Source organism: Helianthus annuus, chromosome 4 (assembly GCF_002127325.2).
Source record: "Helianthus annuus cultivar XRQ/B chromosome 4, HanXRQr2.0-SUNRISE, whole genome shotgun sequence".
In the NCBI taxonomy this organism is placed as follows: Eukaryota; Viridiplantae; Streptophyta; class Magnoliopsida; order Asterales; family Asteraceae; genus Helianthus; species Helianthus annuus.
In genome coordinates this window covers 165,594,105-165,607,179 of record NC_035436.2, presented here as the reverse complement: position 1 = coordinate 165,607,179, position 13,075 = coordinate 165,594,105, and the positions used below count along the sequence as shown (strand labels likewise).

General features: G+C 40.1%; 1 protein-coding gene and 1 pseudogene across 1 annotated transcript; one reads left to right on the top strand and one right to left on the bottom strand.

Annotated features, from left to right (window-relative positions):
• The first annotated feature begins 5,129 nt into the window (after window positions 1-5,129).
• On the top strand, window positions 5,130-6,147 carry LOC110937174 (50S ribosomal protein L34, chloroplastic). Its single transcript, XM_022179574.2, has 2 exons — window positions 5,130-5,405; window positions 5,679-6,147. Exons 1-2 carry the CDS (start codon window positions 5,192-5,194, stop codon window positions 5,936-5,938), a joined length of 474 nt encoding a protein of 157 aa, XP_022035266.1. The 5' UTR covers window positions 5,130-5,191; the 3' UTR covers window positions 5,939-6,147.
• A 54-nt stretch (window positions 6,148-6,201) lies between these two features.
• LOC110935021 lies at window positions 6,202-7,495 on the bottom strand (annotated as a pseudogene).
• Window positions 7,496-13,075: the final 5,580 nt, after the last annotated feature.

Below are 13,075 nucleotides of genomic sequence, written 5' to 3'. Positions count from 1 at the left end.
ATTAAAAACAATAAATCCTATTTTTATGTTACAAATAAATTAATACACATAACGTTAGTTTCAACACTCTCTGGATAAGCAAAAATAACTAACACTTGAATCCTTAAAGCAAAAAAGAACCGTAATATGTGTAAACATATTCAAACTAATTTGGCAACACAAATCTTTTCATACAAAAAAAGATAAATCGAGCAAGATATTGAGTTCTTAGTTTATATTGTAGATGGTTAAATGAGAAATTAGAAACCTACAAATTTAAACAAGAAAACATGTAAAGTTTATTATGTAAATGGTTAAATGAGAAGGAAAAAAATTGAAGAAAGTTTACAAATTTATTGAGGCCCAAATTTAAATCTCACGGGGTCTTTCCCCTTGTTTTATAATCAGCTGTCACGACCCCCGACCCACCCTGGACGGAATCGGGTGCCGTGAGCAGTCCCGTGGTGCCGGTGATTATTTTTGAAAAACATTGCAGCGGAATTTTTCATCAGGACCGTGAGTTAGGAAAAATATCAGAGTTTAGAAAACACCGGATTTGATTTAAATAGATGGGATAACTCCCTATTTTAAAATGGTAGCTTTAATAAAGATAAATTTTATTTTATAAAACAATATTTCTTTAATAAGCCATTTCTTGATGCCTTTCAGTGCCGTATCCAGCCTTATGATAATTACCTGAAACATGTTTGAAAAGGGTTTTTGTCAGCGGGAATGCTGAGTGAATTCATTCCATTTTTATACAAATATATTGTTATACCTTACAGTATTAAGGTTTTATATTTATTTGCATTTACCTTACTCAGTCAGTATTTTGTCACATAATAGCAATTCCAGTATAACAACAATAATATCACTCATTGGTTTACTTTCATCCAATAGTGAATTAATCAAATAACTATACTTTACTGTTATTCAATTTATCTATCTTTAGGCAATTCCTATGACTGGGTCATATCACTGTTGATCATTCTTTCAACTAGTGACTCTGACCATATCACTTGTTCATAACACTGTTGATCATTCTTTCAACTAAGGTCTTTGGTCATATCGCTGTTGATCATTCTTTCAACTAGCGATTCTATTCATGGCACTGTTGATCATTCTTTCAACTAGTGCTTCTGGTCATTATCACTGTTGATCATTCTTTCAACTAGTGATTTTAATTATAACACTGTTGATCATTCTTTCAACTAGTGTCTTTGGACATATCACTGCTGATCATTCTTTCAGCTAGTGACTTTGGACATAATGGTGTCTTATTACTTTGTCAAATATATTATTTCTAGCACCAAATCCTGCAATCCCGAATAATGACATTTTATGTCAATTATTATAACTTATCAAAATATATTAATTCACTAATTGTAATATTATGATATAATAACCTGACTACAAACAGAATACAGTATACTTGACTTTGTTATGGTATCCGCCATTTAGATTTATATATAATAATTATGGTCATGCTAACTTTCTGGATAATAGCAATGAGAATCAAATAATGTATAATACCTCCCATACCAGTAAAATATAATAACTTAATCACTGTAAGTATAACTGGTAACCATTTAGGGTTTTAGAAAGCATTTTGTAATATAATTGTTTCACAAAAAGGTGATAAAACTGTGATAAAAGAGTATGGACTCACAAACGGTGAGAAAAGAGAAATGAACTCACATTGCAGATTTCTACCGGCAAGGTTTAGTCTACAGATAAGCCTTGATATATTGCTGATTCAATTTAGGCAGAGTCTAGTCTACTGATTAGCCTAATTCACACAAACGGGTTTGTAACTAATACAGCAATTACGACAATTCACGAGATTAAACCTTCACAACAATTAATCAGTGCAATACTCGATAATTCAATCGGATTCACAACGAATAACAGAGCATAGTCCGAATTCGAACAGCACTCTAATATTCAAGTCGAAATCACGACGAATAATCAAAGTACAAGCTCAATTGAGCAGCACCTGGACTATCGTTGGATAGTTACAATCGATCGGACGTTGAATCGTAATAGCGATCGAGTTATTACCCTGATTGCGGCAGCGATTCGAGGTTTGTGTGTTAATTGGGGTAAACAGAGCATAACTCCGTGCCTCAGACGAATTTCTTCGTCGTTCAAACGCAGAATTTCAAGTCCCAACCTCTCCTATTTATACATGAAATTTGACCCTGTCGCGTAGCGCGAGGGGTACCCCCCCTGGGCGTCGCGCTACGCGAGGGGTAACCTATTTTCTATAGGTAGCTTCGTGTCTAAGTAGGCTTGCTGTGTCGACAGTTTCGTAAATTTCGAATTTTACAAATAGTTATGAGGATAATCGTTGGCTAGGGTTTTGCCCCCCCTGAGTTTTAGGGGCCCTGATCCTGATTCTGATTGTTCTGGAAATTTTAGGTTAGTGCAGAATTACTTGGGTTTCTCAATTAGGGTTTTCTTAATAGCTAATTACCATCCTAATTATGGTTTTTAGTGACAGTTGTTACATCAGCCTCCTTGAGGCCCAAGAAAAAACATAACATTAGATAAAGAAAATAAGAATAGAAAAGTGACTAGCCTTGGATTTGAACCCAGGATGGCAGATTCAACAGAAGGAAGGCGCATCCATTGCACCACAAGGTGAACTTGTTAATACTTTTCTACACTAATTATATATATATATATATATATATATTTATATATTTTAAATAATTTTGGGCCTGTAGATATTTTGGGCCCTGTGCGGTGACACCTCCCGCACAGGCCTAAAACCGGCCCTGCCACCCGTATTTACACACGGGTCTTACTGCTAGTAAAAGAAAAAAAGAACCTGATACTAAAGCTTATCTTGGATTTAAAGAGAGAATGCTAGCATTACTAATAACCATACAAACTTCTCTTTGCGTAGAGACTTTGCTGTAAACCATATAGTCAACGATTTCATTCAATCCAATTATGCATGGATTCAAATTTCAAATGTTTTAAAAGCGCATCTGTATTTATTAACCATATCGTAAATAAGTCAAACTAAATTTTAATAACCCAAATTAACTATCTGTATTTATTAACCATAAAGTAAATAAGTCAAACTAAATTTTAATAAGATCATATTATTTGGACACTCTAACTCTTAAATCGACACATTGCTATACGACTTGTATAAGGTAATTACAATTCCCAAATTCTGGCAAAGCCTGCTACAGTTGTCGCATGTGAATTTTATACGAGTCGTATAGAGCCATACTAGTCGTAAAAAGTACAAGGTAGTCCGATGTCTTTCAACGACAGGAACGTGATGGATCTAATCATACTTCAGCCCTATCGACTCGTATAGAGCTATACGAATCGTATAGAAGTCTGATGAATGACGAAGGAAGCTCAGCACGTTCATTCTTCTTTATTTCTTTCGACAAAAAAATCAAACGTTTGACATTTTGATGTTTGGTTTGACCTTAGTTATGTTTTTGGCAAATCTTCAGGCAACACCAGCACGTCTATTCCGGAGAGCAGTCTGGTATACTATTTATTAACTTGTTTTGTATATGAAATACTTACAACATCGTTGTTTTAGGAGGGGTTTGCCATCCTTGATTCTTAAAGGGGGAGAATAAATGATGATCGCGCAGAGGAGGTCGTGTCCGACTTTCGTTCTTATCCCAAGGAACCATTGTTGCCAGACCTGAACGGGGTAAGAATTTATTTACTTATTTGAGTTAGGCATTAGATTTACCGTCGCCTTTTAGCCATTGACGTTTTTCCGTTTGATGTGCCTGGCGTTGAATACGCTTACGGATATCCGGGTTACGAACATGGGTATGAAGCTGACGATGAGGATAACAACTCATGTTGACCTTCCGGTCGACTACGACCTCTCACCACCGCCGCTGCAGCAGCAGGGGGTGCCTCAGTACCCCCAACACGTTTATTACGACGATTTGCATCCAGCTATGGCTGTGGCGTTACAGCGGATGGAGGACCCGCAGGCCCGGATAGACGCCCACCACACATGTATCGAGGACCTTTTGTTATGGGTGATTCGGGGGTATATCCAGATAGATGTGCATCGTGGCCTCCAACCCCTACCAATACCGGAGCGCCGACCCTTTCTGGCTTATTAGCTTCCGTCAGGTGCTGGTCAGGATCCGCAGCCGTTAGGCGCAGGTCTAAATCTCATTCACAATAAGGTTATTTATAAGGTTTAAGAAGGTGGGATGATGACAAATCATTCCTCCATCCCAGAAAATAAAACAAAAAGTTTGCTCCTACTAAAACTCTCTGCACTAAAACCTGTTTATTTTATATTTTAATTTGTGCCAAAATGTAATCTAGTAAATGTACCAACAATAATAGCTGTAACTTACCATTAATCGAAAGTTGTGAGATATTGAGTATGTTTGGCAAAAGTAGTTGGTACTGGTGACTGGAAGCTGGTAGCTGGTAGCTGTAGCTTTTTAGATATATTTGATGTTTGGTAGAGTAGCCGGAGCTTTTAATAAAATATATAAAATGACAAAAATAGACATCACTAAAAATTTAAAAAGTTTGTGCATTAAAAAGTTTATTATCTTTAAAGGTTAAAATAGTCATTTTTCCCTAAAGGCTTGTAGCTCTTTCTAAACTCTACTTTTTTTTTTTGAAAGGCCTTTTTTTTAAAGGATGAGCGTTTAACCAAAAGATTCAAGCTCCTAGCCTAAAAGCTTTAAGCTCCTTCAACCAAACAAGGTTTTTATTGTGTATAAGCTTTTTCTTAAAAGTTTAAAGATAGAAGCTATAAAAGCTTCATACCAAACATATTATAGTCGTAACACAAGAGCAAAAAGGTAAGAAAAAGTAGCACAAGCCCCTTAAAAGTATTTATACACTCCTGTAAAAAAATATAGGTTACACTAACGGGGCAAACAAAAATGTAAAAAAAGCTTATGGATAAGAAAAATCCAACTCGTTTAAGAAATCGAAACTTAGTAAAGACTTGAGATAGGTTATAGGCCTGAGTCATGAACTCATGGCTCAAATCTATATATTGCTAGCCCAAATAAAGGTCCAATGGATTAAATAAAATTCCAAAATTCATGGCCCAAATCTAAGTGTAGCTAGCCCATTTCAACTTCCCCGTATAATTACGAAACAGCCCTTATCTATTCTCTGTCGATAAGGCTATTGAGAGAAGAGGATAACATAACAGCAACCAAAAAAACACATCAGGAAAACAATGGCGTGTGTATCCTCTCTGTGTACAACATTTGCAGCACAGAGTACAATACCTTCCTTCTCTCTCCTCAATTCTGCTCGAGCTACACGAAGCTCTCTCTCTCTAAAACAAACTGCTACTTCTGCACTGAAACCCTCAACTGCATCAGGCCTTCTTCACTGCTCCTTCGTATCTTCATCACTCTCTCTCTCCTCTTCTTCATCCGCATTCTCCGGTAACTTTTCATTGCCCTAATTTTGAAATTAGAGTAAAATTAGCAATTCATTCACGAAATTTCATGTTTTATTGTTCAATATGTTAGTCTGTTAGGGTTAATTTGGTTAATTTATCGATTAATTTCATGTAGATAGTTTAAATTTTAATATACTGTGCAAAGTTAGGGTTTTGCATGTTATAGTGTATAGGAGATTCTTGTTTTGGGGTTTGTTGACTTTAAAAAGTCAAAGCAGTATGCAATGGTTGAAGAATAGTTGCAAATTGATTATAGGTTCATCGTTGGGGTTGGACTTGAGTTCTAGGAGTGGGTTGGAATCGGAAAAGAGGCGTGTTTTGGTGGTTAGGGCTGGGAAGAAGTTTCAGCTTGCTCAAACAAAGAGGAACAAGTCGCGAAAGTCGTTGGCACGCGTTCATGGTTTTCGTTTGAGGATGAAGACTACTAGTGGACGAGCGGTGTTGAAGCGTAGGAGAGCGAAGGGCCGTTGGATTCTCTGCACTAAATCGAACCCAAGCAGTGGAAAACGGGCTTGATTGAGTGAGTAAGTTGCTGCTTTAGGTCAACTACAGTGGCCTATTTTATGCCGTTTTTTTGTATTTGTGTAATCCTTGTTTTACATTTTGATGTCATGTCACTTGTTGAAACATCTCTTATGTGACCATTTCTGTTAAGCAATATATCTTCAATAGTTGTAACTTTCGTATAGACTTTTGTTTTATGCATACTGACCCCTTGAAGGTTATATAGACGTTATCATATTGGGAATGCCCTAAGAATTGATGATAGAATAGCATTTCATTTATGGAATATGTACACAAGTTCCTTTCACATCTTTTAATTACAAACATATGTATGAACAAGATTACATATAAAACATTTCGAGTTGTGAGGAAAGATAGATTGTGAGCAACACAAAGACCTTGAATACTTTCATCAACCTTATGCTGTTGGATAAGATGAATCCATAGCAATACCACACAGGCCTTCTTTAGCACTAACATCTCTTTCCATCATTATGTATCCGTTATCTCCCCAAGTCGCACCCCATGAGTTCTTCACCAACCAATACTTTGTACCATCATCGGCTATTCCATACCCGACTGCTGTTACACCATGATCCAAATCAGTCCCACAATCTCCAGTAAAAACTCAACTCGAGTAAAACTGAAAATCAGCTCCACTTGCATCTATAGAAACTGACACGGGTTGATTCGCCACTTCCTGTAACAATGCCTTTTCACTGTTAGCCGGCACCTTTTCATACCCACTAATTTTGGCAGCGTGAACGGATTCTTCCTTGGTGTTGCAGGTTCCATCCGCAGCTTGGTATGGGTATCCTGCTTCCGTGTTGATGCCTTTGTTTTTTATGATGAACTCAAACCCGTCTTCCATGTATCCGCCTTCGCATCCTTGGTCTTCGCTTGTTTTGTCACAATCTACTATCTCTTGCTCAGAGAGCGAAATCAATTTTCCGGTTGTGATTTGAATGATCCCTTCAGTTGCAGCTATTGTTGAGAATGCCCAGCAGCTTCCTGTTTATAAGTATAATGGAAATTATTTAAATGGAACAGCTTCATGCTTAATTGTAATTTACAAGTTCCGCTAACCGTTCGTTTGCATATAAGAAATATATATTTGGACGTTTAAATAGCTTACCGCATTGACCTTGATCTTTGACCGGGGTAACCGCGCCTTTTTTCCTCCAATCCATGCTGGACGGAATTACAGTCACGTTTTTCATACCTAAATGGTGTGGCCCGAGTTGATTCAAGATCAGAGGGGACCTTGAAGCCGTTACGAGCAGCCTTGAACTCCTCATTTGTTTGGTCAGCAAACTGGTTAACACTCAGCTTGTAAGGACGGTTTCTGGCATTGTTGAATGATTCTATATATTCGACATTGTTGCTGAATATCTTGAATCGCATTTCTTTCTCCACATCATCTCTATATACACGTCCATACTGAGCCATCCATTGTTGGTGCTGTTGTAACATGGTCTCTTGATTTAGTGTCCGCGATGTGACTTGACATGCACACATCACAAAAACAAGCAGGGCTGCTACGATAACCGATCTTGATGATGAACTCATGACTAGTTTTGGTTTGCACAAGAGGGCTATGATTAATGTAAGGTTTGATGCTCTAAAATGAAGAAAGTTGGTTTATAAATAGTGAAAAGGAGCTTGACTACGTAGTTGGTATGGCAGGGAAAGATGTAACAAAAGACTACGTCGAAACTGTCTTGCCACAAAGTTGAACCATGATTTGTTTTTCTCTTAGGAATTCGTATATCATAGAAAATATTACTTAGAAATATTGCAATTTCATTTATAGGTGTTTAGTCATATGGGTCAGCTTGTAATTACATTTTTAACGGCAAACTAAACTGCTTCTAAATATCCCTATATCTGCAACATGCACCTAACATGATTTGAACTCTTCACCTCTTAGATAGAAGGAAGACACCTTACCACCACAAAATGCGTGTTGGGGACGACTTTAGTTTTCTGTAGTATCATAACCCAGTTATTGGGAGTCATGTAATATCTTACTTCTAATAAACGATTTCAAAGAATGGTATGCGTCAACACCATATCATCTCTCATAAAATCGTTTTTAATTATAAATGAGCTTTTTTTTATTATTTTTAAATCGGGTTAATATCACATAGCATGACAACATTGTCTTTTAAAACCCTTACCTTAATATCCGCCCTTACTTTAAATATATCTTTAAGTTACCATTATTTTTGTTAGATTAGATCTTGTAACACCCTGAAAATTTCGTCCAATTACGTAACGACATGTGTCCAATTCTCCAACTAATCCCGACTACGTGGAGGGAGAAGCCTCCAACTAATCCCGATTATGTGGAAGGAGGAAGGACCTACACTGTACGTTCACTGAAACGTGTCCCGAATCCCCGACTGATCCCGAATCTAGGAAGGAGAGGGACTATTATTGTGCGTTAACTAAAACGCGTCTCAGATATCCAACTAATCCCCACTGTGTGGAAGGACAGAGACTAATATTGCACATATCAATAACTTATTAAACCGAAGGTGTCTATTAGTCAACCATCTATTCAAAGAGTATATTTTGTATTTATTGTATTATTATTCGTGTATATCCTCTGATTGATACATTCCTACTTTAGCCTATAGTTAGTTAGGGTATCTTCTGTATATATAGGTGCTTTATGTTTTGAATGAGACACACAGAAAGTATTCGATCCCTTTTCATGGTATCAGAGCATTGCTCTGAACCCTAACTAACTCTCCGATTCCTTGTGAGGCTATGGTCTCACCTTCTTTCTTCTAGTTTTTTTCACTGTTACCTTCCCCTTTTGTCTGCACTATGGGCGACAAAGGAGAAAACTCCAACAAACCTGCACTTGCTGCCCTTCATCCGGTTTACACCGTGAACAAAATATTCAACACAAAGTCTGTGTGTTGGATGGCACCAAGGTTACTTACTCATCATGGGTAAAGTTATTTCAGTTGAATGCCCGTGGCTACAAGGTTCTCGACCACATCGATGGAACCAAGCCACCGGCAAAAGAAGATCCAAACTACGAGTTATGGATGGAGATAGACGCAATCGTGGTACAGTGGATCTATGGATCCCTGTCGGATGAGATCCTTGTTCGCGTTCTTGAACATGAGTCCACTGCGCTTGAAGCATGGACTCAGATCAAAAACATTTTTTTGAACAACAAAGGATCCCGGGCTGCGGCTTTGGAACATGCTTTCACAAACCTCACTCTAAAATCCGTGCCTTCCTTCCAAGCATACTGTCAGAAGCTAAAGGAAATTGCTGGGCAATTGTCAGATGTTGAAAGCCCGGTAAGTGAAAACCGTTTAGTTATCCAGCTTGTTCGCGGACTCCCTCCGGAGTATGACACCGTGGCCGCCCAACTCAACCAGTCACTCCCCTCGTGGGAGGTGGCTATTAACCTATTAGATCTTGAAGAGCGCCGTCAGTCGGCTCGGGAAACCCCACCCATTGTTGCTGCTGCCATTGAACCACCCCCACCCGCTCCTGCCAATGATCAACAGCCTCCGCATCGGGACACTGGAAGGCGTGGGCCATCCAGATTCTCCAACCAGCAGCGCCGCCACAACGGGCCCAGGCCCAATCGCAACAATCCTTCTCAGTCTCCATCACAGGCCCAAGGTAACACCAACTCTAGCCGTAATGGACCCTGGAATGCTCCTAACAACTATGGGCCCACTCCCTGGTGGGCCAACTCCTATGGGCCGCCTACAGGCTGGGCTCCACCACCGTGTCCATACCCAACCCAAGCAGGTTGGGCCACTCCTTGGCAACAAGGCCCATGGCAGCCCAATAGCAAATCTAACACCAACCGGGCCTCATCCTCTCGTGCTCCACCACAGGCCCACTTAACAGACTTCGAACCTCTCCAGCCTACTGATATTGGTGAGGCGTTTCAAGCTTTGGCTGTCGACTCGGATGATCTGGAATGGCATATGGATACCGAAGCTTCCAATCACCTAAGTGCAGATCCAGGTATATGTTCCAACTCTCCTAATGTTAATTCCATTAAATCCATACTTGTCGGTAATGGCCACAAAATGCCAATACTTGGATCGGGAAACATCAATTTCCCTCATTCCCAACATAACCTTCGCCTTAACAATGTCCTTTATGCTCCGAAAGTTATCAAAAACCTTATCTCTGTTAAACAATTTACACGTGATAATCTTGTGTCTGTGGAATTTGACCCCTTTGGATTTCATGTGAAGGACTTCAAGACTGGGAGGATATTGACCCGTCACAACAGTGATGACAGCCACCTCTACCCTGTCATTGTCCCCGCTACTGTTCCCGCACCATCCGTTTTTGCTGCTACTGCTCTCGACTCATGGCATGATCGACTAGGCCACTCGGGAGTTTCAATTGTTGATTTCCTTGTTTCAAATAAATTTATTTCAAGTAATAAAACTAGTCGAATGTTTTGCAATTCTTGTCAACTCGCCAAGCATAAACGCTTGCCTTTTGCTTTATCTAATTCCACTACTGTTTTACCTTTTGATATTGTGCACTGCGATTTGTGGACGCCACCAATTGTGTCAAAAAGTGGTTATAAATATTACATGATCATAATTGATGACTATACAAACTATACATGGCTCTTTCCTCTTAGATACAAATCTGAAACCGTGACAAAATTTATAAAATTCTACACCTACATCAAAACCCAATTTCATTTGCCCATAAAATCCTTCCAATGTGACAACGGTGGCGAATTTGATAATCAGCAATTTAAAAATTTTGCCTCCACAAACGGTATTCAGTTTCGTTTTTCGTGTCCACATACCTCACAACAAAATGGCAAATCCGAACATATGATCCGCCGTATCAATGAAATCATGCTATCCATTCTTACTCACGCATCCGTCCCAAGCACATATTGGGTCGAAGCCGCGCATACGGCGGTATATCACCATAATATTTTGCCCACTAAAATCCTAAACCAACACACTCCTACCGCCGCTTTGTATTTACGACACCCAACATACGATCACCTACGGGTGTTCGGGTGTGCATGCTTTCCAAATCACTCATCAACTCGTCCACATAAGCTCTCCCTTCGTTCTTCTTTATGCGTTTTTCTTGGGTATCCCGCTGATTACCGTGGGTATAGATGCTTAAACATCCAAACTGGGAAAACTTTCTTTTCCCGCCATGTAACTTTTGATGAGACCAGCTTCCCCTTCTCTCAAACTCATCCCATCTCTGATTATTCTCCTCTTGAACAAGACCTATCCACAACTATTTTCACCCATCCCAACACATTCCACTCTCCAACACCTAAGTCAAACCCCACTGTTCCTATTAACTCTACCAACCCGATACTCACCACTCCTCTCAACCAAACCCCTCATACAAACGCACCTCAACACATCGATCCTCAAACCACTTCGGCACAATCCTCTCCGCCGACCCAACCCACTTCGTCGGCCCAACCCACCTCGCCGACCCACTTCACTTCCGCTCCCCATTTATCTCCACTACCTCCGCCACCGACCCACCACATGACAACTCGTCTCAAAGCCGATATAACCAAACCGAAACACCCTATCAACCTTCACACCAACATCCAACCCACCATCTCCCCTATTCCTAAATCACACCTCACCGCCCTTACCGATCCAAATTGGCGACAGGCTATGAATGATGAGTATAGGGCCTTAATGGAAAATAACACATGGGAGTTAGTTCCCCGACCGAATGATGCACACATCATCCGTTGTATGTGGCTTTATCGACACAAATTTCATGCAAATGGTTCTCTACAAAGGTATAAAGCTCGCCTTGTAGTTAACAGAAAACCGCAACAGGTTGGCATTGATTGTTTTGATACCTTCAGTCCGGTAGTAAAACCCACAACCATTCGGACCGTCCTTAGCATTGCCGTTTCACGAAATTGGCTCATTCACCAACTAGACGTCAAGAATGCTTTTCTACACGGGGACTTGAATGAAATGGTTTATATGTTCCAACCACCCGGGTTTGTGGACAAACAACATCCGTCTTTTGTTTGTCGGTTACGAAAATCTTTGTACGGTCTGAAACAAGCCCCGCGAGCTTGGTATCACAGGTTTGCCACTTTCATTACGCGATGCGGTTTTCTAGTACCTCATGTGACACATCTCTGTTCGTCTATCGCAAAGGATCACGCTTGGCATACTTATTACTATACGTTGATGATATTATACTAACAGCTTCTGATGACAGCTTTCTTCATGATATAATTACTTCTCTGTCAACAGAGTTTGCCATGACAGACTTGAGCAACCTACATCATTTCTTGGGCATTCAAGAAACGAGGACTCAAGATGGCTTACTTCTGTCCCAAGGCTCTTATGTTCGAGATATACTTGCGCGCGCAAACATGTCAACGTGCAAGCCATGTAACACCCCATGCGACACAGACTCAAAACTAAGTGCTAATATAGGTGCTCCAATGTCCGACGGTACACTTTACAGAAGCCTGGCCGGGGCATTACAGTATCTAACTTTTACTCGGCCCGACATCTCATACGCAGTTCAACAAGTGTGTTTATTCATGCACGCACCCCGCGAACCCCATTTTCAATATCTCAAGCAGATTCTCCGATATTTAAAAGGGACTGCCGATCATGCTCTTCATATTAAACCCTCCAAGTCGTTTAATCTAACAGCATATTCAGATGCGGACCGGGGGGGCTGCCCAGACTCGAGGCGTTCTACTTCCGGTTATTGCGTTTTTATGGGAGATAGTCAGGTATCTTGGTCCTCAAAACGTCAAAACACTGTATCTCGCTCGAGTGCCGAAGCCGAATACAGAGGTGTCGCAGACGCAGCAGCTGAAACGAGTTGGCTTCGTAATCTACTACTTGAACTACACATACTAACACACGAAACCACCATCATATTTTGTGACAACGTTTCTGCCGTGTATTTATCTGGTAATCCGGTTCAGCATCAACGAACAAAACACGTAGAGATTGACATCTATTTTGTTCGAGAACGAGCTCGTATTGGCGACATTAGAGTTTTACATATTCCAGCCGATTACCAGTATGCAGACATTTTCACCAAGGGTCTCCCTAAGCAGTTATTCAACAGATTTAAGTCCAGTCTGTGCGTTCGTAACACTTCCGC